Source organism: Lemur catta, chromosome 17 (genome assembly GCF_020740605.2).
Source record: "Lemur catta isolate mLemCat1 chromosome 17, mLemCat1.pri, whole genome shotgun sequence".
Classification (NCBI taxonomy): Eukaryota; Metazoa; Chordata; class Mammalia; order Primates; family Lemuridae; genus Lemur; species Lemur catta.
The window spans coordinates 29,357,663-29,383,817 of record NC_059144.1 but is presented as its reverse complement, the minus strand read 5'-3'; the positions used below and the strand labels follow the sequence as shown (position 1 = coordinate 29,383,817).

The 26,155-nt window shown below is 37.3% G+C and overlaps 1 protein-coding gene across 3 annotated transcripts in view; it reads left to right on the top strand.

Moving 5' to 3' along the window:
- GPCPD1 (glycerophosphocholine phosphodiesterase 1) overlaps nucleotides 1-26,155 on the top strand; it is a 60,140-nt gene that overhangs the window by 33,493 nt on the left and 492 nt on the right. For 2 of the 3 annotated variants that reach the window (XM_045529318.1, XM_045529320.1), the window contains 10 exons: nucleotides 1,286-1,378; nucleotides 3,270-3,347; nucleotides 3,988-4,027; nucleotides 5,365-5,426; nucleotides 7,581-7,646; nucleotides 9,062-9,198; nucleotides 9,688-9,823; nucleotides 10,345-10,505; nucleotides 16,423-16,842; nucleotides 24,944-25,099. In XM_045529318.1, coding sequence (XP_045385274.1) covers nucleotides 1,286-1,378; nucleotides 3,270-3,347; nucleotides 3,988-4,027; nucleotides 5,365-5,426; nucleotides 7,581-7,646; nucleotides 9,062-9,198; nucleotides 9,688-9,823; nucleotides 10,345-10,505; nucleotides 16,423-16,612 — 963 coding nt within the window. In that variant the 3' untranslated portion in view covers nucleotides 16,613-16,842; nucleotides 24,944-25,099. Of the gene's footprint in view, nucleotides 1-1,285; nucleotides 1,379-3,269; nucleotides 3,348-3,987; nucleotides 4,028-5,364; nucleotides 5,427-7,580; nucleotides 7,647-9,061; nucleotides 9,199-9,687; nucleotides 9,824-10,344; nucleotides 10,506-16,422; nucleotides 19,856-24,943; nucleotides 25,100-26,155 lie in introns of those variants that run through there. The other variant, XM_045529319.1, reaches the window with a different exon arrangement.

The following is a 26,155-nucleotide window of genomic DNA, read 5'->3' as shown; positions in this document are numbered from 1 at the left end:
ATAATTCAAAATTTGGGACCAATGTTAGTTCATTGTAGCTAACTAATCTAAACATCATTTTATTAGCTGTAAACATGTGATGGCCCTGATACAGAATTTTCTGGTTCATGCTTTTCAAGAAAGGCTTTCATTGAGCCTCCTCCTTCCATACTCTGATGAAATCAGTTAAAAATTGTTTTCCAAAAGGATTGTGATTATTTAAAATTAAACATTTACACTAGAAAGCTACAACTTAATAGTTAGAACTATTTATGGGGTGCTAGGGCTTATTCTCTTTGGTAGAAATGATTTGTGTTATTGTCTTGTTTAAAAGGAGCTAAGTTTCCCTGCTTCAGAAGTCACTCAGGAAGTAGGCATCATAGCCAGATTCATGAGCTTCTGTGGTTCTAGTCTATGATCCACATGTAGTTACAAGTTAAGCACCCTTCATGGCTAGAGTCAGTATAAGGGGTAGAAACGCATCCATGCATTCTTGTACCACACTTCTGTGGGTCACAGTCAGAACATTACAGAATTCTCAGACCTTGTTTCCTTTGATTCTAGCTGGCTTTCTTTCAGTGAATGTACACATTTGTATTATCAGTTTGTGTTCCGGGACTTTAACTGTATTCATAGGACAGAAAGGATCTGACTTCGGGAACTATAACTCTCGGCATCCTCATCTGTTCAGACTTTCATCAGGAAATTTGACATGTGTGTCATTCTTGTTACCAGTTTCTGTTTTCTATGTCCAGCAGCAGTATAGCTTCCTCATTAATTCGACAATGACATACTGCTAAGAAAGGCTATAAAGTGTACTGCTCAGGTGCACTGGGGATCAGAGCTTAGAGGCTCTGCAGCATATTCTTTTTCTTACCCGATCTTTGAGGTTCCACTGTCCAGCTGATGTATACAGGGGCAGCAGGCAGCAAAGCGAGGGAACCCTGAGCTCCATGCTCTTGTTAGCTTCCGTTTCTGCTAATGACAGTAGCAGAGGTGACACATGTTAAGGCGGTCTTACTGCTACTGAGGTGCCCTCGGGGTTTTCATGTAGATCAATTCCCATTCTTGTGGTCAGGAAAAAGTTGCTGCACTTTTGCAAAAGAGAAAAATAATTCTTTATGAGAAGAAATCACTTTTAGAAAAAGCTTGAAGTGTAGGTGTAGTATTAGGTAATTCATGAGGAAGTTTTATGTTTTTGTGTGCAGGTCTGTAATTTTAAAGAGAATGGTAAATTTTTTATGTCCTTATAGTTTTAGATGTACTGTGTACCAGCTAATGTCTTTCAAATACTTGCTTCTGTCAGGGTGCAGCCTTTGTAGAATTTGATGTACACCTTTCAAAGGACTTTGTGCCTGTGGTATATCATGATCTCACCTGTTGTTTGAGTATGAAAAAGGTATGTTGAAATTCCTTGATTTTAAATTCTAATTAAGTACAAGGTTTAAAAACTAGACAATGTGTTATATTACTAATAAAGGGACATTCCAGATGGTTCCTATATCAGTCTGCCACTGTCACTGTATGGAAGCAGGAGAGGAGAGAGGATGTCATAGCGTTTGTTTTCTAGGCTCCCATCTATTTCCGTTTCAACCTTTTCTTCAAATTAATAGACTAGTGCAATTTGGCTAAAGTAGGAAGAGCCACTATAAAAAACTGGAAAAGTGATTTGGAGTCAGATAGTGGGGGAGCCTCAGTGAGGGGTTTTGACTCGAGCTAGGGAGTTAAGGAAGATATGAAAGACTTTTTAGGTAGGAAGGGAAATGTTGAGAACTAAACTTCAAGACTAATGTTTTGGTAGCTGGTGTAATATGGGTGTCAGAGGACAGAGGCTGGTGGCAAAGGGGAGCAGTAATGTGGGCCACAGGTAAGGTAAGCCTGAACTGGAGAGAACGGAGAGGAGGGTGTGTTGGGGGAGAGTCCAAAATGAGAGTAGAAAATGCATGTAATTTAAAAAAATTCTAATTGTTGTGCAAACGAGTGAGGATCCTGCCCTGTGAAAAGAATTGTAATTGTTGTCAGACAAATGGGTGGAGAACCTGTGGCTTTAGATCCTTGAGTGTGGCCTTTTGACTGAATTCAAATTTTACAGAACAAATCCTTTTAATAAAGGGATTTATTAAAAAGTTTGGATTCGTCTGAGGGGCTGCACTTGGGGATCTGGAGGGCCGCATGTGGCCTTGAGATCGCAGGTTCCCCATCCCTAATGGTCCAGGTAATTTTTGCTGTAGTAGAACTGTGCAAAGTGAAAGGAGAAGGAATGAAGTGGTAAAGGATCTTAGTAGCAAAGATTGAGATTAATGGGGATCTAGCTGCAATTTATTTCTAAAAATCTATGAGAGTTAAACAGTATCATTGATCCTCTGTTTTCACCCAACTCTGTCTTGCACTGAAGTTGAACCTGAATGAGTTATTTGGGGGAATGAAAAGTAGTGAATTGTATGTATTTTTAGATTGGGTTTTTAATTTATAAGCTGGTATTTTTCTTTAAAAACAATTCACATTCTTTAGAAAAAATATAAGTAGTTTAGGAGATTATAAAATGAAAAATCTTCCTTCCTTGTTTTCACTTCCTTATGTTTAATAGTTTCTTGTGTATCCTTCCAGAAAAATTTTATGCATATACAGGTTCATACTGGTGTACATGAATGAATGTATATGTAATGGGTTTTAGTATGTTTGTTGGATTGATGATTTATTTATTGGTAGTACCTTAATTCATTTCCTTAAGATAGAGGCACTTTCAACAATGACATTTGATCATTCAATATGGCACTAAAACCTAATAGAACACATGTACTTGGGGGAGAAACATGATAAGAGTTCTTGTTAAGTGTTACTGCTTGGGTAGCTATTTTTAACCAAACTTAAGTTTAAAAGGCTTAGAAATGTTTAGAAAGTTACTGACAGAAACTAATTATATTAATAGTACTTTCATGTTAATTTCCTAGTCATGTAGCATGGATATGTGTTAAATAAAATGTATATAACATAACAGGCAATAGGGGAAATGACTGACTTCTGGCTCTGTCCTTAGTTGTGTCTTCTATGCCACAACTTTCTTCCGCTGTTTTTTTTCTTCCAACACTCCCCACCTACACTGAAACAAAAGCCAGAATATAAGAGGTGGTATTAGGTAAAAAGGGTCCTCCTGGAAGGCTAACTATGGCTACCTAACAGTTATTTTCATTCGTTAATTCAATTGGGATATTAGGCTTGTCTAGTGTAAATATTCTGTAATAATTTAGGGCCCATTTTTCAAATTTTTTTTTTTTTTTTTTTTTTTTTAGAAATTTGATGCTGATCCAGTTGAATTATTTGAAATTCCAGTAAAGGAATTAACATTTGACCAACTCCAGTTGTTAAAGGTAATAATAGCACTTCCCTGTATATGGTAATGTTCTCTTTGCAAGTGGGGATGACTATATATTTAACATCTGTAGAGTGTATTCTTTGTTTGGTCTTCTGTTCTATTTGGGAGAATGGGTTTGTGGTGATCCATCTGTCTTTTATGACAGTATCCATGAATCCCATTGGTTTTTGCATTCATGAGGGAACAAACTAGGTCATAAGTCTTTACAGGCCATAGGGGCTAGCCCTTCTCACTATGACTTTCTCACTATGACTTTATATCACTATTAGATATAGGCCTTTTATGGGATAGTTATTTATAGATATGTTAATTTCTAGGATCTTTATATATTTTGTTGTATCATATAATTTTACATGGTTCCTCTTCCCATCCCCATTAGATACCTAAAAAATGTTCAGTTAAGTTTAAACAGTTTTGTAGCTGTAAGAATTTTAATATTCTTCCCTACTTTGGTATTTGAATCATGATCAAATGCACATAAAAATATATACAGTGATTAGTACTTATTAAACATCGGATAATTCTACATTTTATAGTCTTCTCTAACTTGATACTTTTCCAAGTTATAGTTCTGCTAACCGTCTCTTCATAAACTGAGGAATTTTTCCTAATTGTATTGTGTGTGTGTTTCCTAGCTTGCTCATGTGACTGCGCTAAAATTTAAGGATCGGAAAGGTATGTACCAATATGGAAACATTTTTCATTTCATAATTAGCATTGATAGGATTTTTAAAACCCATTTTCACATTGGTCATTTTAATGAATATAGTACTAGGTCCCATGAAGGTATTTTTTAGAGACATGAAAGCCTTACATACATTTTCAACTAAATATATGCCATTTTGTTACTTTTTTTAGCTTGATCAAAAACTATAATTTTGTACCTATCAATCTTCTCCAAAAATTCTTGTTCATTACAAAGTGGAGTATATATCAACTGTAGAATCCACCTTCAGGGCCGGTTTCACCCAGCTCTATCATTTACCAGCTATGACCTTAGGCGGGTTACATAACTACTCTCTGCCTCACTTTCCCCAGAGCTTGCTCTGTCTACGATGTCCTTTGTCATTTCACTTTGCTTTCTACTCCCATAGAATTTAATAAGTGGTACCATTCATTTGAGGCTTATCGTATCCATTTTTAAGCAATTTATTTTTTATATGTACTGTTTCTTCAATAGAACAGCCTCACAAGGGTAGGAAGTGTTTTTATCTTCCAGAAAATTTTATGGCGTCCCACGTATATTAGGTACTCCATAGATATGTGTCTATAATTGTGATAACAATACAGTTTGAATACCTTTATGAAGAAATAGTGAAGTGCTTAAGATTAGACTCATCCAGAGGTTAAATGTCATTGTATATGCTTACAGATATTTCATGATTATTAATAGTAAAATGGATTTTACCATTAATTTATTTAGCTGGAAACTTTTATATGATTTTAATCTTTGAATTTGTAATATATATCTGGTTTTGTTTTTAGAAAAACTTGATATTTTAATTTTTTTTTCTCTTTTGGAAAAACTGTGTGTCTTAAGATAATCTTGGTTAAATGATTATGGTAGCAAAAGCACAGTAGTAGCTTTAGTTTTAGGACTACTTCAACTTCTTAATTGCTAATTACTAAGCTGATTTTGGTATTTTACACAGAAGTCTTAGCAAAATGACACAGTTCTTAATTCCTTGAGAAATTAACAAAATCATTGCTTATGACTGGTTTTTAAAGAATGTACTATATTACAATTTTTATAAGAACAATCACTCTTGGAACTACAGACTCTGGTGTTTATATTAAATGTTGCAAACTAGTTTTCATGAAAGTTTCTTATTTAGAAAATGAAGTTTTTAATGGTTAAAAGTAAACACAAGAGCCTTAAAAAATGCTATATTTGAAAGAGTCTCATAATCACTCAGCTGTGGGCTTGTGCACTCTCTCCCTCTTTAAGGATTTAGGAAAAGATTTTAGTGATATAGTGGCATTTACTGAGTTTTTGTATTTTAAAATTTCAGAATCTGTAGTTGAGGAGGAAAATTCCTTTTCTGAAAATCAGCCATTTCCTTCTCTTAAGATGGTAAGTTCTTTGAGGAAAACCAGGGGAAGGCCATCTCCTTAATTCTATTATATCTGAATAATTTAATTTGATCTCTTCAATGGATACTAAAGGCTGTGTCAAAGATATTAATATAAAGCATCATTGTGCATTTTAGAGAAGATATGTTCTTGTGTGGTCTGTCTGTGGTACTCTTTTTTTTTAAAAAAAATAACTTATCTGCTCAAAGGAATAAAAATTCCCATCTCAATGGGTTGATTTGATAAGAATAGCAAATTCATGTATTTCTGTGTAAAAAAAAGGAAGCAGAGGACACAGAAAAAGGGGTGGGTGGAAGATGTGATGGTGGGAGAGGCATTTTTACAATATTTAAAACTGTTTCTTAGCTTTTGGAAAGAAACGAGATATTCTCCAACCAAAGAAAATAAGTATCCTTGTGTTACTTAAAATAAGACATAAATTTCAAGAATTTACTCTGAAAAAGTATAAGCAAAAACTGGCCTTGGAGACTTAAAAATTAGACACAATTCATACCTGAATCCCTTTTCAGTATCAGGAAGGCCCACATAGATGCCAGAGAAATTCTGGGTCTGCTTTTGTTCCATTGGTCTTTCTTAAATTCTGATCTTCTTCACCTTTCCTGATAATGTCAGGTGCAGTGAATTTCTTTAGCAGAAATAGGTCATTTTAGTTAAACATGATAGGGAAATGTATGTTTGGGAGAGAAGGTTATTAGCTTAGTAGGGTTTAGCTAGTAATTTATCTGGTTGCTAAAGTGGGTGTGTGTGTGTGTATGATTTAGACAAAAAAGTGACAGTAAATAATCTATAATGAAGGTATTTTGTTGAAATATTTAGGTATGTATTACCTGAAGAAGACTTTATAAAACAATCTAAATCTTTAAAGAAAATCTCAGTGGTTTAAAGGTAAATGAAGTATTGATTATTCACTCTGCAACAAGGACGCTACCAGAGAGCCCTTAAAATGGACATTTTCCTCATGTATTTGAAATATGATTTGTATAATTTTACAGATATTTATGAAGTCCAGCTAAGTAGGATTATTCCTTCTAGTTGAAAACTCTAAAAATCATTTGTTGCTTAGAAATTTCATGATTCCCAAACTTTGAATCATAGAACAAAACAAAATTTTTAATAGTATTAGAGGTTTGATAACTTTTATTTATCCAAATAAGTTAAACACACACACACACACACACACACACACACTCACACACTAACTCAGTCACTTTTCTGCCACCATCCATTAATCATAAAGAAATTTTAACACTGGGGAAACACCAAATATCTCAGTATAAAGACAGTCTTCCTACAGATTTGATGTTTAACAGTGTCAATACTATTATCCTTATTTCTCTAATTTTGTATCAGTCCAATAAAAGCCTGGTGACAGGTATGTTAAATAAGACTTTAGATACAGGAAAAGAAAGTGAAAAGGCCCTGTAAAAACTGTTTTGGGCACTGTACTTTACATGCAGCTGGTTAGTGTAAACCCAGGTCACCCAATTTGCAGGCTGTGTTCCTACCACCATACTATTCTGTTTGTATGCATTTATTTGCATTATAAAATTAAATACCATATATATTATACATGTTAAATGATTTAGGAGCCTCAATGCAATCTTTCATTTGGGATACATCTTTTCAGGGGGTAATCAACATGATATTTGTTAAGCATTATCATCATCATAACAAACTAAAAATCATGGTTTCTTATATAATTAAATCTTAGTAAAGTAGATTGACATATCCAAATGCAATTTGGAAAATGTGTCAAATGTCATCTTGAATTCATGATGTTGCCTGTCTTATTACAGCTCATTTTAGATGTTCAGTAGTGGTGAAAAGGATTTCAGTTAAGGATCCATCTTGGTGGTAGTGATGGTGATTAGTTATCACAGATACTGCCTGAGACTACTGCTTTTGCTGTTTAATTTCTTTTGACTTTCTTATTGAACATAGTAACCACCAATCAGGTTCTTAGTTTGAAGATTAGAAAAAATAGTGATTTATGCCAAACACAGAAAACATTTTATTCTTAATAGTGATGTATTCTTATTGATTGCTTTTTGTAATAATTGTGTTTTCTTTGTTTTCTTTTTCTGCCATCCATCTCATCTTAAATGAAATTCACCACCAACAAACAAAACTCTAGGTTTTAGAGTCTTTGCCAGAGGATGTAGGGTTTAATATAGAAATAAAATGGATCTGCCAACAAAGGGTAAGTAATTCTGTAGGCAACACATTCTTCTTTCCTCTCTACCGCTCTCTGTTCTAAAAAAATTCTTTTTTTCTTATCACTTTTTGTGTTAATGGAATAAGTGAAACTAAAATCTTATTGTGGTTTTCTCCATCAAGCACAATGCCTGTTGGACCTTTTAAATCATGTCTTACACTTACACTCATATGTGAGTACTTAAAAATTAGTGATGAATATAGTAGAAATTTAAATTTACATGTACCTTGTGTGCACATTAACATGTTGGTTTCTGGGCATACTATAAAGTGGACAGTCGTTATGCTCTGATTTAGTTTTTCTTTTTTTCTTCTTTTTGAGATAGGGTCTTGCTTTGTTGCCCAGGCTATATATAGTGCAGTGGTGTCCTCATAGCTCACTGCAACCTCAAACTCCTAGGCTCAGGCAGTCCTCCTGCCCCAGCCTCCCAAGTAGCTTGGGACTACAGCCACATGCCACAATGTCCAGCTAATTTTTTTTTTTTTTTTTTTTTTTGTTCTCGAAGAGATGGGGTTTTGCTATTTTGCTCAGGCTAGTCTCAAGCTCCTGGGCTCAAGCCATCCTCCCACCTCAGGCTCCCAAAGTGCTAAGATTACAGGTGTAGGCGACCACAGCTAGTCTAGTTTTTATTTTCTTATCCCCATCTAAAAATAGGTTTTAAACAATTTTCTAAGCAGTTTTCTGTTGGGTAGCAGTAGCTAGTAATAGTTACCCAGGAAAGGAATTTGCTATAGTTATATTATAAATCACTCCCAAATTTAGTCATTTATTTGTTCAACAAATACTTTTTGTAAAGCTGCTAGGAGCCAGGCATTTTCTGAGTGCTGAAGACAAGTAGCGAACAAGACAGAATAAGGCCCTGCCTTTCTGGTACTTATATTCTAGTCAGGAAAACAACAACTAACTATTGAATATAGGAGAGGGGGATATGTGTAAATGGATAGGATGCGTGGTGAGAGGGTTGCTGTGCGGCGGAGGGTGGGAAGTAGTTAAGTCAGGTTTCATGATTGGGCATTTGGGATAATATTCTTGAATTTATCTTGTTCAGAATAATCTGTAACTGTTCTCAAATCATGCTGTTTGTGACAAGCTGGTCCTGGTTAAGATAGTAACATAGTAAATGCTCAACCATGTGCTCTTTTTAGTTTTCTGAACTTGTAGAATAATTTCAGTGACCATAATCTATAAAACATGTAATATTTGAATGTCGGTAGGGCTGACTCTTGGTATCTTGGCTATATTTATTGAATTATTTCAATTATTTTTGAGAGTACTTGATATACCTAAGACCCAAAGAATGAGGTTTTTAACTGGTAATTCATAATTAATAGAGATTTTTTTTTAAACAGTGTGATTTTCGCATGTGCGATGCCTTTCATTTTCCTTTCACTTTCACCTAGGATGGAATGTGGGATGGTAACTTATCAACATATTTTGACATGAATCTGTTTTTGGATATAATTTTGAAAACTGTGTTAGAAAACTCTGGGAAGAGGAGAATAGTGTTTTCTTCATTCGATGCAGATATTTGCACAATGTGAGTAATACTCAGTGTTGTTCTCCTATAGTGTTGGAATGTATCTAGGACTTAAGGCACAAGTGGTGGTTTACGGTGGGGCATTGTCCAGCTTTGCCCTTGCTTTTCCCTCTCAGGGCCTGTGGACTCTCATGTCCATTCATCAGTGCTTGCTGGGTGCCCTCTGCTGCTGTGCGGCTGCACCTGCTGGGTCCTAGTGCCGCACATTCTGTTTTATTTTACAGGCACGTCACATCCTCCTCACCAGATTGGGAGCCCTCGAGGGCTTTCCCACTGACCATTTTTGAGACTATTTTAAATCTCCTAATGAAAATTTTTAAATTTTTATTTTTTGATTGAAAGGCAACATGTGTTAATGGTGGTTGTATCTGAGTAATGGGATTATGCTTTTATTTGTTTTCTTTATACTGTTAGTATTTTCTAAAATTTCAAAACTGAGTATTACAATTATCTCCCCAGTGAAAGTGTTTTTCAAATTGTCTTTTTCAGGGTTCGGCAAAAGCAAAACAAATATCCCATATTATTTCTGACTCAAGGAAAATCTGATATCTACCCTGAACTTATGGACCTTAGATCTCGGACAACCCCCATTGCAATGAGCTTTGCCCAGTTTGAAAATCTACTGGTAAGTTAGGTTTGAATTTTAACTTTTAAAATTTTCTTTATTTTTTAGAGCAATAGTAAACAAGGTTTCATATTACTTTAAATATCTAATGGTTAAAGTTTTGACTAAGGTATAATGAATAAGTAGCTCTACTTAAAAATGACAATCTTAGGTCTTAGAGTGCAAAGCACTTAAATGAAGAAAAGTAAAAATTTTCTTACAGGCCTACGTTAAGTTTTCTAGTTTAGTTTCATGAATGGATTTTATGAATCATCTCAAATGGTTAAGTGGTAAACTTGTTTTGATAGAGCATTCCATTAATAAAATTTTTGGAACATGCATTCAATATCTGTATGTTTACATATTATATTACTAATATAAATATATGTATCTGAAATATTCATTAAAAATGTAAAATAAATCAGAAAATTCTAATTTTCCTGCCTATTCTGCTGTATAGAGCACTCATCTAGACTATGAGCATGTGGTATTTATAGTTAATAGGTTACTTTTTCCTGAACAACTAATTTTTCTTCTTTTAGGGGATAAATGCACATACTGAAGACTTGCTCAGAAATCCATCCTATATTCAAGAGGCCAAAGCTAAGGGACTAGTAATATTCTGCTGGGGTGATGCTACCAATGATCCTGATAACAGAAGGAAATTGAAGGAATTTGGAGTTAATGGTCTGATTTATGATAGGTATTTGTTTTTCATGAAAAATTTTCATGGAATGTTAGAAAAAGTATAGTTTTCATCTAATAAAATTAAACTTAGTTAAGTTAAAATTCTGTAGTTCAGCCTGAGGTTTATCTTGCCATTTGTTAGTGGGTTTTTTCGAACTTTGGAATCACTTGGAAAGATTGTTAAAAATTCAGATGACTGCCCCTACCCACACGTACTAAGTTATCTTGTGGGTAAGAGTGGCTGCCTGCCTCCAGATCTCTTCTTTTGTCTATACCAATTTTCTCAGTGATCTTGTCCAATTCTGTTGGTTTTCATAACTTTATATGTCCCCAAATTTATGTATCTGCAAGTCAGACCCTTCCCCTGACCTCAAACTTTTATATCCAGGTACTGATACCTATTCCTTCTGTAGTCTTCCTGATTTTAGTATAAATGACAATTTGTTTAGTTTTTCAAGGCCAAATTCTTGGAGGCTTCTCTTCTTTTATCTCATATCCCAGATCCAGACATGCAGAAAATCTTGTTGACTCTGTGTTCAAAATATACCTTCTATCTGTCTACTCACCACATTTACTATTGTCACCTCATGTCTCGTGTGTATTACTGACGTAGCCTGCTCCCTGGTGACTGCCTCCACCCTATCTATGCTTAGTACAGCAGCTGGGAGCCTTTTCAACCTTCGTCAGATCATGTTGCTGCTTAAAACTTGCCTATGGTTTTCTGTGTCACCTAAAGGAAAAGCCAAAGTCCTTACAAGGCCCTGTATAAGCCGATTCCCATCCTTCCCTCACACATACTTCCCAGCCCTCTTTCCCTCTGACCTTGCTGGTTGCGGGATTGCCACAAACCTTCAATTTATGAAAAACCAAAATACCTGTGATGCCCAATAAGGCAAAGCACAATACGAGGTATGCCTGCACTTGGGCAGCATCATACAGGGGTAAGTGATAAAATCCTCACAGGCCTGCTTTTAAAAGAGACTGTCCTTGGATTTAGTTCATGTTACTGTTTGTCCTATAGAGTTTTATCACTTTCTTAATAAAGCTTCTCCCCACCACCACTATTTTGTCTCAATTAGTCTGGTTTTAAAATTGCAGCCCAGATAATTTCTACCTGCCTTGTTAACTATTTGGGTAATTTTGCACAAAACAACATGACTCATAGCTTTTTTAGTAAACACTTACAATTAATTTAAAACTTTAGGTTAGTAACTTGAAATCAAATGTCAGCTTTAGCAAATTTTTGAAGAAGGTATGTGTATAAATACAGATATATATTGAGGTGGGTAGTAAAGATTGCAAATATTTTCACACAAAAAAGTATTTTGTGAGATTATACCATGTATGGCTTTGTAGGGTATACAAATGTAGACACATACTTAATCTCAAGGGTTTTACGTGGTTTGAGCCAAATGCTGACATGTAATGGAAAACAGGAAGATAAAGTCTTTCCTGGCTTGGAGCATCAAAGAGGAAGAATTGAGATGGAATTTTGGGCGTGGTTAAATTTGCTTTGGCAGGATTTGGGTTTTAGGTAGAGGCAAGAGCCTGAATCAGGGTAGGGCAGTGTTGAAGGTGTTGGAGGCCTTTGAGGGGACAGCCTGGGACTGACTCCCATTAGGGTCTGGTGAGAGGCAAGGTAGATTGTGTTCGTTGGTTGTTACCCTCAAAAGGGCCTTTTTAAAAATTTTTTTTAATCAAAAAATTACATGTATATAGTTTAGAAATTCAAATTACTATAAGGCTTACAGTAAAAATAGCAGTCTCTTGTACCTATTTCTTCAATTGTCCCTAGCCAAATCCCTGTCCCCTGATTTTTCTTTATAGCTGTTTCTCCTGTTTACCTCTGTGTTTCTAAATAATCTGCTTATGCTGTTACGTTTTTCATTATCAGATTTGGACATTATGTAGAAGGTTTCAAATGACTAGTGATTTGGAGCTTTTGAGACATTTTGGATTGGGGAGAGATGTGGTAAAAATGGGTGTTTTAGATTATCAAAAACTATTTTCTCTTCCCCTGCAAAGTCACTAAAATACAGGAGAGTTTCCATTTAGTTATGCTTTTGTGATATATATTATCTCTTATGTAAACTACATTTGATTCTCTAATATTTTTTTGGTGATTTTGCGTTATGATAATGAGTAAGATGACCTTTTTGGAGATAATACTGGCTTCATAGAGTAAATTGGTCAATATTCTCTCTTTTTTTTTTTTTTTTTTTTGAGACAGAGTCTCACTTTGTTACCCAGGCTAGAGTGAGTGCCGTGGCATCAGCCCAGCTCACAGCAACCTCAAACTCCTGGGCTTAAGCGATCCTACTGCCTCAGCCTCCCGAGTAGCTGGGACTACAGGCATGAGCCACCATGCCCGGCTAATTTTTTTGTATATATATTTTTAGTTGTCCAGATAATTTCTTTCTATTTTTAGTAGAGACGAGGTCTCACTCTTGCTCAGGCTGGTCTCGAACTCCTGACCTCGAGCGATCCACTCGCCTCGGCCTCCCAGAGCTAGGATTACAGGCGTGAGCCACCGCGCCCGGCCAATATTCTCTCTTTTTATAAAAAATTCTTTGTATCTGCCTACATGATTTAAACAGCAATATAGTAACAATACAACAGACACCCGTGTTTAAAGAACATTATTACTGGTTTTGAAATCCCTGTGTGCCACTACCTAATCCCATTTTTATCTCCTCCCTCAGACATAGCCACTTACCAAATTATTAGTCTTAAAAACTGTTTTAATCTTATTTCTATCTCTAAACAGTATATCATTTAGTTTTGCATAGTTTAAGCTTTAGTTGTACTTTTTAAACTTGTCATTATGCTCTTAACATTAATCCATATTATTGCATATAGTTATAAATCATTCATTTTCATGGCTGTATGATACTCCATGGTATATCTCCACCACAGTTTATTCTCCTCTTTTAAGAATGTTGAGATTGTTACCAAGTTATTGCTATTATACACAGAATTTCTGTGAACATCGTTGATCAGGTCTCCTAAATGAAAGTATAGTTTCTCCAGGGCAATGACTCTTAAACCTTTTTGACCTCATTCCATCTTATATGGTAACTCAGTACATAGTTTGGTATATCTATAAGTGTGTACCTGAAACAGTATTCAAAAAGTAATGCCCCTTGAATACTTCATATTCATGTGTGTGCTTTTTAAATGCTAGCCTTAGCTTTCTAAATTGATGTGTGACCTACTACTAGCTCAGCACAATCAGGTCTCTGCTGTGGGTCAGGCACTGGAAGTACAGCAGGAGTATGGTCACCTGAAGTGGGCTATTCTGCATTTCCTGTACAGCTTGCTACCAGGTCTCAGGAGTGGGACAAAGCATTGACCTTCTGTCAGATACTGTGGAAACTTACTCAACACATGACTAAGACAAACCATATTTTTTTTCCTTCCCCCTCCCTTTTCTCAGGTGTTTGAAAGACAAATGATATTTAAGGAACACTGTGGTTCAGGCTCATTAGGGCACTGTGTCCTGAGATTACAAAGCTGCTCAAGTGTGACTGGGAATACTGGATACTGTAGGCTTTTCTTTAAAAAAAAAAAAAAAAGAGAAAAGAAAGAAAGAAAGAGAAAAAGAAAAGAACTGCTAGAGTGGCAGTGGCCCTCTTGGGGAGTGACTTTTAACATGCCTTCCCTTTCACTGGGACTTCTCCAGTACAAATTTGTTGACCTCTGTCAGCACAACTGCCACCCTGTGCCCTGGCATTCCCTGTGTTAGATCTTCTGTTTCCTGTAGCCCATATCTTTTTCTCTCTTGGTTCACTATCATTTTTCTAGAAAGCATCCTTCAGCATCTTCTTAAGAAATGAGGACACAGAAAATGTTTTTTGAGATCTTATATGTCTGGAAGTGTCCTGCTGGGCATAGAATTCTATGTTAGAAATAATTTTCCTTTAGAATTTTAAAAGCATTTCTCCATCATCCTTACACTCCACTGTTGCTGTTGGTGAAGCCATGTTGACTCTTATTCCCTTGCATGTTTCTTCTGGTAGCTTGGAGAGACTTCTCTTTGTCACTAGTGTTCTAAAATTCTACAGAGATGGGTCTTGTGGGTCTGGTTTCACCCATTGCGCTGGACACTTCGTAGCCATTTTTAGTCTGTTGATGCATAGCCTTAACATGGGGAAATTTAAAAAAATTATTTCTTCATTTTTTTTGTCTCTTTCACTCTTCTGGATATTTTTTCTGTTTAGAAGTTCTTTTGTTTGAATCAAACACCTCTTGGACCAGACTTTGAATTCTTTTCTCTGTCTTTTGCTCTACTTTGAAAGATTTCCTCAACCTTCTACCCATTCTGTTGAGATTTTTATATCTGCTATTGTGTTTTTAATTTCCAAGGACTGTCTTTTTCCTATGAATGCGCTTTTTTCCTATATATATAAAACATCTTGTTCTTGTTTGAAATTACTATTTCCCAGAAGTCATTAAGGATTTTTTATTTTTTGGTGTTTTGGGGCTTTTCTTCTCTTTGCCATCTTCCATATTAGAAGCTTTTCTCAGGTGTTTGTAAATCCTTGCCTGTCTGCTATGATAGGGAATTGGGTTCTACAGAGCTTGTTGGAAGCTCTGAGTGGTATGAATGAGGTTATTGACTTGAACTGTACTGTGGGATGATCTGGGTGGCCTGTTGGATCATACCTCTGATGCCATTCGATTTAGAACTTTATTCTTTGGCTGATCAGATTCCTCACAGAAGAATCTGTATATTTTACCTGGAGGGGAGGGTATCCAAGTCTGGCTGCCTGGGTTCTTGGAGTCAAGTGAGGAAAGAGAGCTGAGTGGGGGAGGGGTGTCATCGCATTTCATATTTGATACATACTTATTGTCTCTAAATTCCCTTGATGGTGGCAGCGGTGGTGGTTTTGTAAAATGCTCAACCGTCGTCTGGTCCTTTAGTTCTCATAATAAACCAACAACAGGGAGCAGAGGAAGGGAAATGCTTGCTGCTGCCTACAGCCTTCCCTTCAGCCTCCCTGTCTTAGCCTCTCTCCCTTTTACTCCCAGTTTAAGAGGAATTTGATGTTGCTCTTAACTCAGCCCATTTGTTTTTCCTACTACCAGTTTGTGATTTGGCCTCTTTAGTTCTGCTAATTGAAAAAACTTTATTATCCATCAGTTTTCCATCTTTCAAAACTTTGTGCTTTGTCTGTTGGGTTTTTCTCATATTCATTTTTTTTTAAGTTCCCTTTATTTTATTTTTAATGGCATTAGGGAGAAAGTGAAGTTAGATGCTTCTGTTTTGTCCTGATACTTTGACCCAGAGATAATTTTTCATTCTCTCTTACTATGATATCGTAAAGATTCTCTTGTAGTGCCTAACATAGTTGCCTGGCTGTCACGTTGAGGCGTGAGAGGCCATCCTTTCTCTGCTCGTGGGCAGCACCAGTGCTGCTGACCGTCATGTGCTGCTCTTTCTGAGCTCTCGGACTCTGGACACACCTGCCATTATTGTGCAGCTTTCTGGTAGTTGCCAGACTGGCGAGCAGTCTTACCTTGATCTTTGGTGACTTCGAAGGCGGAACTGGGTATGAATTCCAGCTCTTCATAGCTTTCCATGTGTAAAATAAGGCATTTCTGATTGACTGACTTGGGGGGACAGATACTTTTAAGAATCACTAGTAAGCTACACATTTTCATTTTCTGATTCAATTGCTTTATAATCAGCTCTTAAACTGCATCAGAAAAACAAAACAAAAACGCTGCTATTGTGGATTATTGGACTGTGGAGAAGAGAAATTTTTAAAAATAAAACTGATGCTTTCATATTTAAAACAAAACAAAAACTCTGTAATATGGATGTTCCAGGCATTCTGTAAATGAATTCTTGTGGCAAGGTGAAGTCAGCAGGTCTTAAGTAAACCATAAAATTACACTATTTTATATATTTTGTGTTTGTTTCATCATAGGATATATGATTGGATGCCTGAACAGCCAAATATATTCCAAGTGGAGCAGTTGGAACGTCTGAAGCAAGAATTGCCAGAGCTTAAGAGCTGTTTGTGTCCCACTGTTAGCCGTTTTGTTCCCTCATCCTTGTGTGGGGAGTCTGGTATCCACGTGGATGCCAACGGCATTGGTGACGTGGAGAATGCTTAGTTTTTATTGCACAAAGGCCATTTGGGGGCATGCACCGCTGTTCTGGGGATTCATTTTTCATCATTGAGCATTGTATATCTATGCCTTTTGGGCTTCTCAGTTCAATGAAGCAATAATGAAGTATTTTACTCTTTCACTACAGTTCTTGCAGGAATTTTCAAGTATGCTATTTAAATCACTTGGCCAGGTATAATTACCAGTCGATCTCTTTACAGTGGGAAAATTTATTGGTTAGTAAATGTTTTAAACTAAATATGTAAATCTGTAATGTTAAACAAATGTTCATTACAAGCGTAGCACTTTGAAATTAACTATATAAATAGCTCATATTTACACTTCTTAAGCTTTTCATTTGATCAGGTCAAATCTTTAGCACGAGAGGAAAATGACTATGCATAATTATACCTGACCATGGAAAAAATAAGTACCTCAAATGCATGCATTTGCACTGGTGATTCCAACTGCACAAATCTTTGTGCCATCTGTGTATATAGGTATTTTTTACATGGACTGACATGCACATACACCATTTTCATCCAGTATGAACCTTGAGGCTGCTGCCATTTTTCCACTTGACCAAACCAGCCTGAAGGTGAACCTTAAAACTTATTTCCTAAATCTTTCAGAAGCTGTTTTACATAAATGTTAAAATTTCAAAATGCTGCAGGGTAATTTAATGTGTTAAACATTAGTAAGAAGTATGTATCGCATACTTAGAGTAGACCACAATGTATAAATTCGATTCAGTGCATGCTTTAGGTTTTAAGCATGAGATTGTACACGTTTACTGTTAAGTCCTTGCATCTGTGGTGCTAGGTGAGTGTGAGAAGATGTCAAGGACTGGAAATATTTTGTTGCCTAAAAAAAAAAAGCCTGTTTGTAGGCATTTAAATATGCTTATTTTAAGTGTCTCTCACTACCTATTACGCACCATTGCTTTGTGGGTTTGTTTTGTGTGTGTTGTACAGTAGTTAAATCTCCATGTAGAAAAATAAATGTCCTGAATTCTCATATTGGTATCTCTATTGGTTAATATACATCATGCATGTAATTTATTTAGAAATGTAGAAGAACTTACTAAATGTATATGCATGTTTTTAGGATTAAACTAAGGTTTCTTTCATTAGAAGCAGATTGTGTTGACAAAACTGTAACTTAAGGATGAATGTTTAATAAAATGATAAGGGTTTATTTTCTTCATTATAAAATGAAATTTCAAGAAGGTGTTACTTTTGTAGAATGGTTTTATAATATTATGAGAAATAGAATTTCAGTGTCTACCCTAAAAGGATGGCTTATTTGCATCTATTACTGCATGTTTTTCATGAGGCAGTTTATTCATATATTTACGTATTTTGGTAGTAGCTGAGAACCTAAGACTTGAAATTACTCATTGTACTTTTTATTTTTTAAGCTAAGCAATGCAATTTTGGTTAGATCTTAATTGTGTGAATTATAGGCCCTGAAGTCCTGTGGTTATTGTAATGCTGATACTTATGCAAGGGTTCTATATACTTTTCCCACATTGAATGAGATTTTCCAACATTTACATGTCAATTAGGCACTTTTAGAAAACTCCTGAAAAAATGTTTTCTTCATCTGTAGACCTCTGTCTAATACAATTATCATTTCTTTGTGGTAACTTGATTAGCCATAAGTGTACACTTCTAGTCCTGTTCCTTTGCTCCTTTCCTATGCCTTCCCAGTTCTAGCTCCTTTTAAGAGACTCCAGGGCAGAGGGGAAGCAGATCATAAAGGGGAAAAAAGTGACAGAAGATACTGTACAGTGGTGAAATCTGGGGAAAAATAAAAAAGGGACAGAAGAGAGGTTGAGGAAAGGAGGTAGTAGGTGGTGCTGGGAAGAACTCATTGTCACTGCTTTATGATTCACAGAACTTTCCTGCTCACTTTCTTCCCTGTCTCTTCCTGACCTTATAAACCAGTGTCAATAGCTGATTAAGCAATGGCTCCTCATTTTTATAAGACTCAGTCCAGATCCTCACGTTACTAGCTGCTGTCCTTTACACTCTGCTCCGCCACACTGTACCTGTGGTCAGCCCTGGACATGCTATGCTTCTGCACCACTCCCTGTCTGTGTCCGTATGTCCTTGGCCTGGGAGCCACTCCACCCCACAGCCACTTTCTCTCTGCTGAACTCATTTCTGCTCAAGCCATTGACCCCTCTCCCGAGCCCTTGCTGAAACTCCTTCAGAAGGGGAATCTAGTTTTGTGCTCTGGAACATTACGCCCATGCCTTGACCGTGCTGTGCATCACGGGGCATTCCAGATAGGTATCCTTGATGTTTCTCTCACCTAACAAGCTGTGGGCTCTTCAAGGGCAGGGACCTCGTCATACTCATTTTTATTTCAACAGTATGTGGACCATAGTAGAAAATGTTGGAATTGTTGGGATAATATACTTTGTATCAAATGCCCTTTTGCATTAAGAGATTTAGTTATGTTCACTAAGATTGTAAACTTTGAATTGGTTTACATTTTGACAATTAGGAAGGTATGTTGATATCAATTTTGAAATGTAGAGGCATAATGTTAAATTATTTATACTTTCTGGAAATCAAGTGAAATGTTTGATAAAATGCCACCATTGTCCTTTGGTATTTTCTACTCTAGAATTATGCACTGTGAATGACTGGATGTAAGCGTGAGGTGTTCACCGCTCAGTCCTGTGTGGGCGGAGGCCTGAGGGCTGCCGCAGCTGGCTTCCTGCCACCCACTTACCTCACTCCCACTGCTCCTGTGACACTTGTCTCTCTCTTCTACCCTCCAAAGTCCAAGCTTACGCCTACCTCAGTACTGCTTTCCTTGTCTGAAATGCCTTCTCTGCCTTCCTTCAGTGTCTGCTCAGGTACCACCTCCTCCATAAAACTCACCTCAGCTTTTGATCTGAATCATGATGGAAACAAAGGCAGACAGCCTCTAAATCTTACTCCTTCATTGTACAGCTGGGGCAGTCCGCCCAGAGAGGGTAACTGACTTACCAGGTTGGGCCTAGAATCTGGGTTTTGTGACTCTGAATCCTGTGCTCTCAAACTACGCTGCCTTCTCAAGTCCGTGGCATTTGTTAGCGTATGCTTGCTTGTAGTGCAACTTCTCATGTGCCTGTTATATTTCCCTAATAAGATTGTAAGCCCCTTAAGGGCAGGGACTGCTTTGCATCTCCAGCACTACTATGGTGTTCTATCCTTAGTTATGAACTAGATAAATAAATGGTGGTGGCAACAATCCTAGTTTCCTAACTCAGATTGTTTCATGATAAACATACAATTTTGTATGGTGCGTCTGGCCATATTGTCTGGAGTGTGTCCACATGTGCACGTGTGTGTGTGTTTGTGTTTACACGTGGAGTTCTCACTCTTCCGGTTGGAGTCACATGTTTGATGGACTACCCTAAACCAATTTTTTGCTCACTGCTGAATGAGAATTATGAGAATAGTAGTTATTATACCATTGGTTTAAGTGGAAGGTTAGGTATAGTTTTCCCCGTGGCCTGGCTTCCCCTTCCTGGGGGAGTGTAACTAAATCCTGCAGGTGGTGGACTGGTGGTGAAGAAGGTGCTGCTTTGGATAGGACTTTTGCATGACCCAGGGGACAGGCTGTCTCACTAGTCCTGGTGTACAATCGTTACCCTTTCTGCCTGGGCTCTTTGTCTACAGCTACCTGAATTTTGTCTTTCACATTATTACTGGTTTGGTGTTCTAGGTTGATAGTGGAATTCTGTTAATTTAGATTTGGATATAGTTGATTTACTCCTTTGCATTTTAGGTTTGGATCATGTGCTTTTGGGGTAAAAAGCAAAGTATTCATTATTTCTAATTGTGTTATTTTGCTATTCATGATTGGAAATTCACATGTAATCTTTTAGTGGGCTTATATGGTTTGGAAAATAAATTTGAGATGTTTAAAATGCAAGAGAGCATATGGTTAGGAATATACCATGCAAGTGTGCGTGGGGAGTAAGAAGAGATTATGGATTGGAACAGTCAAAGACCTTATGGAGCTCTCAGGCTCCTTACAGACTGCAATAGAGGTCAGAGTAGTTGTGAAACCAGTTTGGGTCACAGCCCATGTAAACTCAGAGGCCAGGGTCCTGTTCAGGGGGAATGAAGGAGCCATCCTGACAGTGGGGAAGGTATTATGAATGCCAGATAGAAGCTTGGCATCTGTGTAGGAGATAAAAGTTTGTTAATAATTTTAAAGAAGGGAAATGACATGGAAGGCAAGTGTTTTAAAATAATGAGGAAACTAGTATTAGTATAGGTATAATAAAAGGAATACTGTTGACTAATCTGTCTAGTCCCCTACTAAATTTATCCAGATATACCTCTACCTACACCTGTTTCCTCAGATGGAAAACAGAAATGTAGATGGGATGGGTGAACTTCTGAAACTTACCTGCAGAGCCAAACTGCATAGCTTCGTAGGAAGAAAGCAATAACAGCATAAGTTCGGTGGCATCCCGCACACAGTTTCAAATGTATCACTCTGCAGCTGGTCCTGAGTTCCACAAAGTTCCAGATATATACATCCAGCTGTGTCCCCATCTCCGCTTTGGGCTCTGATGGGCATCTCACACTTAATGTACCTCCACAAGCTCATTCTCCCTCCCGCCCTCCAAACATGCTCCCATCTTACCCTCTCCAGTGTTCTATGTTTCAGTAGGTGACACAGATTAATACAGATTTATATTATGTGATAGGGTAGTTGCCCAATTTTTTTATTCAATTTTAAAAAATTCTTCCAAATATTTTTTTTCTGTTTCTTGTTACTGACTTGAAGCTTATCAAATATTTTCTATTATAATAACTTGAGAATCACTTTAATAAGGTGCCAGAGAGGTCTTCTTGAGATTCTGAACAGTGTTTAATTTGCTATGTTAAAAATATAGCAGGGATGAGTTAATGTTTTAAAACTACATCTTTCTCTCCAGAACTCAGTATGTCTCCATTTATTCAGAATTTTTGTGTTTTCCAGTAGAGTGAGTTTCCATGTGGGTGTCATAGGCTTTTTCCTTTTTCTTAATTGAGATGAAATCTCACTATGTTGTCCAGGCTGGTCTTGGGCTCAAGTGATCCTCCCTCCTCAGCCCCTGGAGGAGCTGGGTCTACAGGCTCATGCCACTGTGACTGACTGGTGGTTGTACGCTTTTTGAAGTGTATTGTTAGATTTTTAAAAACTACTCTTATTTATAGTTTTTTAAACATTTTTTCTATTACATTTCTGCAAATACTTTTCTTCACCAATAACAAGCAGTTAATTTTTGTTTATTGATCTTATTTCTAGCTCTCTTGCTGACTTCAATCAGACAAAATATTTTGTTGAGTCTCTGGGATTTTCTAGATAATTGGTCATATTGTCTACAAATGCATTTTTCTTTCTAATTTTAAATATCTTTTTATTACTAGTAGCAATTCTAAGCATCCTTGTTTCTTTCTTGATTGTCATGGGAATATAAGTATGATGGCTGCTGAAATTTTCTAGTAGACAATTTAAAATCTTCTACCTCCTTTCTTTGGGGTGGAGGATGCATTATCCCATTATCCTTGATCAGAGTGCCAAAGATCTATACTTTTTTTTTTTCCTAAACTAGCTTTTAGTGTTCTTGAGCAATGTTTTTACTATCTCATTAATTACAGCTCTTAAGTTTTTAAAATTTTACTTAATTTGGACTTATTTGGTACTTTTTCTTACATCTTGAGCTGAATCTACTTCAATATTAAAGACAATTTTTGTTCTGTAACAATGGACTAGTAGCCCTTGACCTTGGAGAAATATTATTTAAATAAAAGTGGACTAAGAACTTTTATTTTAAGAAAAAGAATCTATACTCCTTAGAGTTGGTGTTTCTGTAATAATGGGACTATGCACTATATAAAATAATAAACTTTTTCATTTTTTGCTAGTCTGATTGAACTAGATTTCCCTATATTGTCATTCATTTAAGCATAACTAAAATATTTGCTGAGAGCTTGGGTAATCTGTAGGAAAATAAAGCAGCTTCTATCTTCAAGGTGCTCATATTTACTTGAGGGCAATATATGTTCAAAAAAATAGGAGATTGGGAGGCTGAGGCAGGACGATTGTTTGAGCCCAGGCGTTTGAAGTTGCTGTGAGCGAGGCTGATGCCACAGCACTCTAGCCTGGGCAACAGAGTGAGACTCTGTCTCAAAAAATAAATAAATAAATAAATAAGGAAAAAAATAAGAGATAGCAGTTGTCCAAAAGAACAATAGAAGGAAAATCACCAAACCACAGCCCAATGCTCATTTTATGACAGAGATCAGTCCTACCACCTCTACTTCAACTGGAATGGCTTTGTTTTGATCAGTTCTGTTTCTCCTAGTAGAGATGTGATTTCAAGATGGAGTTCTGTGGCTTGAAATCTTTGAGGTGCCTGTTAGACGTCGAAGAGGAGTGTTGCATTTTGTGTAATTTCCTTAGTATTACAATTTATTTCTCTTTTACTATTAATATATCCTGCCTACTCTGTTTATTGCATTTTAAATACAGATTGAGTATTTCTTATCTGAAATGCTTGGGTCCAGAAGCGTTCAGGTTTCAGATTTTGAAATATTTCCATTATATGCTTACTGGTTGAGCATCCCTAACCTGAAAATCCAAAACCCAAAAGGCTCTAGTGACCATTTTCTTTATTTAAAAAATTTTTTTTTGTAGAGACAGGGTCTCACTATGTTGCCCAAGCTGGTCTTGAACTCCTGACCTCAGGTGATCCTCCCAGCTTTGGAAAGAGTTAGGATTACAGGCGTGAGCTGCCCTGCCTGGCTCCCAATGAGCATTTTCTTTGAGCATTGTGTTGGCACTCAAAAAATTTCAGATTTTGGAGCATTTTGGATTTTAGATTTTCAGATTAGGGATACTTAACCTGTATTAATTAAACCATACTTTTCAAGATTTCTACTCTTTTTCATGTTCATCTGGTTTTGTTTTATTCCTTTCCATTTTTATCAAATATTTTTCAGTTCTTTTTAAAATGGAAGTATAACTTTCATTTACCTCTTTGAACACTCTGAACCTTTTAAATTTTATTTATTTTTTATATTTTTTTACAGCCTCTCCTTTAAATTTTATTTTAAAGTCCTTTCAGGCTGTTTTGAAATGAATTCCTGCTTTGATTATTGATTTTATTGGCTTTTTCTCTTAGCATTCAGTTTCCTCATGTGTTTTGGTATTTTGGTGTGCAGGAATATGTTTTTATTTCCTTCCCTTTTCCAACCTCTGGTAGTCTTGTGGTTTCCCCCCTTGGGGGCTCCAAAACCTTAATCTACACCCAGGTATATGATTGATTGTACCTGGTAGTACAGTCATGGGTGCTTATTCACCTCCATGCCAGTCTTTCTTGTCTTCCCGCTTCTGCCAAGACTTTCTCTTTTGCCTCCTCTCCTGGCACTAGGGATTGTTGCATCTCCAGCGGCTGATGGTTGGAGGGGCAGCATCATCTACCTTGGGTTAGATGGTGGGTGATGTCCAGTCGCCAATTTTTTTATTGCTGGTTCTAGTTCTTAAGGAACTATCACAAACTTTCTTGGGAGTTGCATATTGGAGAGACCAGCATCCTGCATGTCCTCAAGTGCTGGTCACGTATCCAGCAGCACTCCATGAGGATGCACGCATCTCGCCCCGAGGATGGCGGCACAACGGCACTGGAGGTGGCACACTCAGGGGGGCCAGACCCCAGGAGGGCCTTGGTGACGGTGGACATACAGAACTTTTTTCATCTTATTTGTTTTGGTAGCAAGGAGACTCAGATGCTTTCATTTTGGGGAACTATAAAAGGCAAAATCAGCCCATATCAATCAGGGTGATAGTAGTCTCTTGAAAATAGATTTCACAAATGGCCAGGGACCCAGCAATATGTCGATATTTAAATATTTAATTTATATGACAGGTGAGCTAGTTTCATAATGTCATTTAGTTAATATCCATAGGAAATGCACAGACCTGAATGTGTTAAGTCTATGGCAAGAGAAGAGTTACTAATATCTGAAGATCAGAATTGTAAGTGGCTACTTTCTACTAAAGTCTAATAAAAAGATTTGGGGTAAGGTTTATGTTGGCAGTAAGGAAGGTTGTCCTGTTGTAAGTTATTAAACACGAACAAGTAGCAGTTTCTTTTAATTAGTGTGCTGCTCTGGGTTGAAATGGGTTAAAATCTCATATAACTCATAACACAAAAGTGAACAAAGACTTGATTGTGTTCTGACCCTATGTGTGTGACATTTTCACTTCCTTTAAAAGTTAAATATACACCTACCTTATGACCAGCCATTCTAATCTTAGTTGTTTACCCACCAGAAATGGAAGCCTCTGTCTGCATGAAGACTTGTACATGAATGTTTACAGCAACCGGATATGCACCACCCCTCAACTGGAAACAACCTAAATGCCCACTAGCAGTGAATGGATTTAAAAATTGTGGTCTATACGTACAAAAGGAACTACCAATACAACGTGGGTGAATTTCAGAAATAATTTTACTGAATATAAGCAGCAGGATAAAGAGTTCCTACTATATAAGTCCATTTAGATAAACTTCTAGAAAATGAAAACAAATCTATCATAACAGTGGATCAGTGATTGCGGAGGAATGGGGGTGGAGTGGGAGGGAGGAATGGATTCCAAAAGCGTGAGGAAATTTTAGGGAGTGGTGGCTATTTTCGGGATTTTAATTGTGATCACTTCATGGGACATATACATGTCAAAACACATCAAAGTGTACACTGTATTGTACATCAATTCTATTTCAATAAAACTACTGGGGGTAGAGGTCAAACAAGGAAAATAAGGAGAGTAGAGCCTCCCAGTAAGATGTGTTCCAAAGGGTAAAAAATTTTCTTGATTGAGAATCTTATTTTAAAAAAGTTTATTCTTTGTACCCCAGTCCCACATAGAATAAATCGGATGATGGGCCAGGTCTTACATGGAGCCCCAGGGTGGCAAGGTGGGCGTTGACTCTCAAGAGCACCCATCATGTTTGCAGGGCAGGTGGGGACTGCCGGTACTTGTCTGGGCTGTGGCACTTGTCAGTGATGGTAACCACAGAGAACCTAGGCCTTCGCCCAGGAGACCAGCTTTCCTCCCCTCTGGCTCAGAAAGAGCCCAGAGAACCTGTTTCACCCTTGCCAAGCAGTAACTAGGCATCCCAAACCCCCACCAGGATTGTGCCAAATACAGCCTGGACTTCCACTCCCACAGGGAGGTCATGAGGCTCCTCTCTGCCTCCTTTCTGGGCTGGAGTCAGAGGCCGGGTCGAGAACGAGGGTTTCATCAGCACACAGCGGTGCAAGGCTCCTCCTGTGGGAGTGTCAGCGGAGACCACATAGGGAGCCCAGGCTTCCATCCCACCCTTTGGTAACAGGGGCCTCTCCTCCTCCTCACTCGAGTGCTGTCAGAGGTCTCTTGTGGAGCCTGAGCTCCCCACCCCGCTGAGAAATAACCAGGAGAATTCTTTCTGTCCCCTGGTTTCAACAGGGGCCAAGTGGTAACCTGGATTCCCCCTCCCCTTAC